We start from the raw sequence: 6255 nt of genomic DNA on the forward strand, positions 1-6255 counted from the left end.
GCCAGAAATGACTGACTGGGTGAGAGTTTGAATCATGGGAATTATGAGTTGTTGAGTCATCTGACACACATACATAGCTGCGAATTTTGACCAAATAGAAGCCTCTGTTAACAACAGTTTCCTAAATTCTGCTAAAATTATAGATCATGAACATTTAAGAAAAAATATTGTTAGAACACTATAGAAATCTCCTAAAATATCTGCTCACAATTTCTTAATTAACCTGAAGTTGCCAGCATGGCTGAACTGTGGTGGTGGTCCATATAATCATGGCCTTGATCCAGCAAAGCACATAAGCATGTGTGCCATGAATGTCAATGGAACTTGTCATGTGATTAAAGTTATGCACATGTTTAAGGGGTTTTTTTAAGCAATACTCATTGAAAGTAACTTAATGTCTCTGTTCTTGAATGTGGAATTTCAAAGATCAGGCTTTATCTTTCAAAATTCAGTGTTCCTAGGGGAGGTGGTGGTGGTGGGGAGTATAAATGATTTAAAGCTTGTTTTCCTGTCTCAATTATACAAACTATAATAAAATTAGATGAATCTTCCCCAGATGAGTGCTTTACATGGAATGCTTTTCACTGTTCTAGGGCAAGGTTTTATCAGTTTAGAGTTCAATTGACAAAGTTTTGTATTTATATAACAGCCAAGCATAGCTGGAACTATGTTGATGGATTTTTTTTTCCTTTTTGACAAATGTTAATTTGTCTCATAGCCCTGTAAAAACCCACAAAAGGATATTTAATGTAAGATGGCCAGGCCAGGTCAATCTAAAACATGGTGCAGGACCTTGCAACGTATTCTATCCCATTCTGTTCTCTTCAGAAGAAGAGTCACTATGGACTCTAAGGACTTTTCAGTAGAGCATTTTCTGACATGGTTAGCATGCATCACATGTTGTTTCTTTCTGACACTTTTTTTTGTGTGTGTGGGGGAAATACATATGGGTTTGTTTTGTTGTGGCTGTTTATTATTATGCATACATGATGTGCTGTGTGTTTGCATTGGGCAGGGTAAGGTCAAAAAACGTACCTGGAACTTGGAATGGAAATGGATGCTGTGTGAGGTGGTTCTTAGTCCTGGAAAAGTCCCATCTGTGGTCATAGGGCACCCCCACCCCAGGGAAAGTCATGGCTCCCTCTGAAGATCCTCAAACAACAGCTTCTCATTTTTTAGCCTGGCAAGTTCATCTTGCACTGACACAGGGTTTAGAATTTTCGGGAGGAAGAATTTCTTTCCTGGCCCTAAATCATTTTGGTTTACGCTTGAATTCAAAGGCCAATCGGAATTCACCAGACGCTTTTTGCCATGTGCTTGTTATTATCAGCTGTTAACACAACGGGGTGGGGTGTCTCCAGGTGCTAACACAAAAGCTACTAATAATTGAATGGTAAGACAGAACTCTGTTTCCCCTCATGAACGAGCTTGAAATTGTCTCCTTTCTTTACATTTCATTGATCATTTTTCCTTTTCAATTTCATCTGCTCCTGTGTTAATCCTTCTTTTGATGTGTTAACTTTCCTTTGGTTAGCACAGGCCACCCTGCAGTTAGCCATTAGAAGGGAGGCACCCTCTATCTTTTCTCTATCTTTTCGCTGTTGACTCAGGTCTCTGCTCTTCTAAAAGCCTCATTTGCCTTCATACAGAAGGGAAGGGCGCCGCTGGGGTTTACCGGGGTGCAGTGTTTCATTGGCAGCGCCGCGGGGAGCTAATACCCCTCGGCAGAAGGAGCTCGGCTGTGCTCAGCCGTAGTCCCACGTGTCTGGGTTCAGCACCCTGGAGAGCTGCCGTTTCCAGCCGGCTCCCTGCGCCCAGCGATGCTGCAGCCCGGTCCCTGCAGCGTCACCTCCGCCTGGCTCAGCGGTTTGTAGCCCGAGTCCCACTCCTGGGACCTTCCCCAGGGTTAGCCCGTCCGCTTGCACCGCCCCACTCTGAGTGCGGGGCGCTGGGGATGGAGCCCGCTGCCCTGGAGCCAGGGCTGAGTTTGGTGCCCCACTGGACTCTGCCGGCGAAGTGATCGGCTTGAGGAGGGGTTGGGGACGGACACCGCGCAGCACCGACCCGCTTCACAATGCGAGAGGCTTTCCCCTAGTCCCCTGCCAATGGGGATGTATTTGCACCTGTGTCTGCTGCTCACAAACGGGGAAGAATTAGTAGGGGAAGCAAAAGTGGATGGGAACCTGGGAGGCAGTGACCATGAGATGGTCGAGTTCAGGATCCTGACACAAGGAAGAAAGGAGAGCAGCAGAATATGGACCCTGGACTTCAGAAAAGCAGACTTTGACTCCCTCAGGGTGCCCGTCTTTTAAAAAGAGAAGAAGGAGGATCCTGGGAACTACAGGCCAGTCAGCCTCACCTCAGTCCCTGGAAAAATCATGGAGCAGGTCCTCAAGGAATCAATTCTGAAGCACTTAGAGGAGAGGAAAGTGATCAGGAACAGTCAGCATGGATACACCAAGGGCAAGTCATGCCTGACTAATCTAATTGCCTTCTATGATGAGATAACTGGCTCTGTGGCTGAGGGGAAAGCAGTGGACGTGTTGTTCCTTGACTTTAGCAAAGCTTTTGACACAGTCTCCCACAGTATTCTTGCCAGCAAGTTAAAGAAGTATGGGCTGGATGAATGGACGATAAGGTGAATAGAAAGCTGGCGGGATTGTCAGGCTCAACGGGTAGTGATCAATGGCTCCATGTCTAGTTGGCAGCTGGTATCAAGTGGAGTGCCCCAAGGGTCAGTGGGCCCTTGTTACCAAGAAGGCCAATGGCATTTTGGGATGTATAGGTAGGGGCATTGCCAGCAGATTGAGGGATGTGATCGTTCCCCTCTATTCGACATTGGTGAGGCCTCATCTGGAGTACTGTGTCCAGTTTTGGGCCCCACACTACAAGAGGGATGTGGAAAAATTGGAAAGCATCCAGCAGACGGCAACAAAAATGATTAGGGGACTGGAACACATGACTTATGAGGAGAGGCTGAGGGAACTGGGATTGTTTAGTCTGCGGAAGAGAAGAATGAGGGAGGATTTGATAGCTGCTTTCAACTACCTGAAAGGCGGTTTCAAAGAGGATGGCTCTAGACTGTTTTCAGTGGTAGCAGATGACAGAACGAGGAGTAATGGTCTCAAGTTGCAGTGGAGGAGATTTAGGTTGGATATTAGGTAAAACCTTTTCACTAGGAGGGTGGCGAAGCACTGGAATGCGTTACCTAGGGGGGTGGTGGAATCTCCTTCCTTTGAGGTTTTGAAGGTCAGGCTTGACAAAGCCCTGGCTGGGATGATTTAATTGGGGATTGGTCCTGCTTTGAGCAGGGCGTTGGACTAGATGACCTCCTGAGGTCCCTTCCAACCCTGATATTCTATGATTCTATGATTCTGGGGATCAACATGTCCCTAGTGGCGAGGGTCATTTAGATCTTCCTCCAGGTGTCTTTAAAACTTTGTTCTCCGGTGGCTGGGGATTTTTCACGTGCCTCTGCAGAGAGAGAGAGAGGTGTCCATATTTGGGTAGTCCTTCACCCACTTGCTTCTTTTGATAGTACTTCATTGCTTGCTGCATCATGTATTGTAATTATGGATTATTAATGTATGATGTATCTGATTATACTTTATTACCTTACTCCATTTGCTTTTCATTGCAATCTATGTCCCCGGCGAGATGTCATTGCATGCCTGTCTGTGGGTAGATGTCTCTGCTTGTGGCCATTTATAGCATCATCTGGGTGCTTTTTCTCTTTGCTTGAATTTCCGAGAGGGCAGGGATATAAACGGGAAGTGTGCCTGAAAGCAAAGGGGGTCACTAATTCTGGTGTCCTCTTATGTTCTCCATCAACATGTTTGCACGGCAATCCTTAGCGCTCATGGGAGGGTTTCACTGCAGGGATGTTTCTAGAAGGGATGGCCATGAGTCTCTTCCTCCAGGTGTTTTCATGGTAATCGTTATTCTCCAGTGATCGGAGGATTGAACTGCACATGTGCCCATGTAGATGGTGTAAGGGTGGAGGGGTCATAAATGCCCCTAGGGTATATGTGTGTGCAGGGACCACTGGTTCCTGTGGTAGGATTGGAAGAGGAGGTACCACTAAGGCCCGTTGGGGGAGTGGAGGAGGAGGTGCAACTAGTGACCATAGAGTGTAGAGAGGTCACTAATTTCCCCCTTTCTTTGCCCTCTAGGCAAAGATGGCTGATTTCTTGGAAGACTGGGGCCCCGGGCTCGGGCTCTGCTCACCACAACCAGAACCAGTCTGCACTCACCCCACCCACCAACAGGATGTTGGTACTGTTCCAGAGCTTGCAGCTGGTGCACCAGCTGAAGGTGCTGATCATCCTGCTGTACACAGTCATGGTGGTGGTGGGCATGGTGGGGAACTGCTTGCTGGTGCACGTCATGGTGCGGGTGAAGAAGATGCACAACGTCACCAACTTCCTGATCAGGAATGTGGCCCTGTCAGATGTGGCCATGTGCACCACTTGCATCCCACTCACCTTGGCCTACGTCTTTGAGCCCTGCGGCTGGATCTTCAGCAACGCCATGTGCTACTTTGTCTTCTCCATGCAGCCTGTCACCGTCTACGTGTCTGTCTTCACCCTGGCCACCATTGCCGTGGACCGCTACATTGTCATTGTGCATCCACTGCGGCGCCGCATCTCACTGCACCTGGGTGTCTATGTGGTGCTCTTCATCTGGATCTTCTGTTGCTGCCTGGCACTGCCAGCCATGGCCTACAACTACTACGTGGAACTCGGCCAGCAGGAGCTCACCCTGTGCGAGGAATTCTGGGGGGAACAAGAGCAACAGCAGCAGACCTATGTGCTCTTCCTGCTGCTTATCATCTACCTCTGCACCCTGCTAGCCATCCTGGTCTCCTACACCAAGATCTCCCTCAAGCTCAAGAAGAGGGTCATGCCTGGTACCATCACTCACAGTCAGGCCAACTGGGACAGAGCCAGGCGCAAGAGGACCTTCTGCCTGCTGGTTATGGTGGTGGTGGTCTTCGGGTTGTGCTGGCTGCCCTTGCTCACCTTCAACCTCATCCAGGACATCAACATCAATGCCATTGATGCCTATTATCTTAGCCTTGTCCAGCTGCTGTGCCACTGGTTTGCTATGAGCTCTGCCTGATACAACCCCTTCATATATGGCTGGCTGCACAATAGCTTTAGGGAGGAGCTAAAGAAGTTATTGGTCTGGCACAGGAAAGTGGCTCCTTATGGGCAAAGCGTGACAGTGAGTGTTGTCATCTGACCTGCCGCCCAGCAGCTCCTCTTGCAGGGTCACTGACCTACACTGAGCTCCCATGGTATATTGGCTCAAGTTGCAAACAAAAACAATAAGATGTGCCATCCGAATGGCTCCAATCCTGCACCAGGCACAACTTGCCTGATTCCACTTTGAAAGCTATGGACATCAATTCTGTTTAAAGAACATATGTCTCTAGGTCAGACTTGTTCTCTGCAGACTGTTTCTTTGGAGGGGCTAGCCCACGAGAGCAGGACTGGGGTGTATGTGTGTGTGCGAGAGTGAATTAATTCATTTTTTAGTTTTGCTACTTAAAATACATTAAACACATTCATAGATATTTGTTTTGAAAGTGGAAACAATGGAAACTGTTTTCCCCTTCCTACCTCCTTTCCTGGTTTAATCTGGGTTATAGTTTGTAAAGGAAATTAGATGCAAGGGACATTTAGTGATGTGTTTCAAGAGTTCCCTGAAAAGAAGATTCAGTAAATAAGGAGAGGTGCCCACTCTGAGAGATGCTGTGTATCTGCAGCTCCAATGTAGATGCTCAGAGCCTTCCAGAACTTGGTGTATAAAATTATACAATTGGTGATGACTATATTGGGTGTGTCCCTATAGATCTCTTTTTTAAAAAAAATCTGGAAATGTTAGTGGTCAACACATTTTCCTATTTTGTGCAATTAGAAAGACTCCTTTGTAATCTTCAAGAGATTTTATATTCTCTGTCTGGTTTTGGTTTTAAAATAATAAAACTATCAGTACCCTAAATGGCCCTGCTGTAGGTAAGAACAGAGAAGATGAACAATGAAGGCCAGGGGGAAGGGTGGAGGGAAATGATATAAAAGAGAGCAACGCTGTCCTTGGTGGAGCTCCCAATTAAGCCATCTGATGTAGAACATCTTTCATGGACTATATTCTGCAGCTAGATGTGCAGTGTTACACAGATGTGCCCAGCTGTGTTACGTGTTTCATTTTATATTTTAGCAACCCAGAAAAGTGGAGCAAGGACTGACACAT

General features: G+C 47.1%; 1 protein-coding gene across 1 annotated transcript; it reads left to right on the forward strand.

Annotated features, from left to right (window-relative positions):
* Positions 1-4244: 4244 nt before the first annotated feature.
* PRLHR (prolactin releasing hormone receptor) lies at positions 4245-5274 on the forward strand. Its single transcript, XM_027826639.3, is given in 1 exon segment — positions 4245-5274. A coding segment is annotated over 1 exon segment (975 nt). The 5' UTR covers positions 4245-4269; the 3' UTR covers positions 5245-5274.
* Positions 5275-6255: the final 981 nt, after the last annotated feature.

Source organism: Chelonia mydas, chromosome 7 (assembly GCF_015237465.2).
Source record: "Chelonia mydas isolate rCheMyd1 chromosome 7, rCheMyd1.pri.v2, whole genome shotgun sequence".
Lineage (NCBI taxonomy): Eukaryota > Metazoa > Chordata > Testudines > Cheloniidae > Chelonia > Chelonia mydas.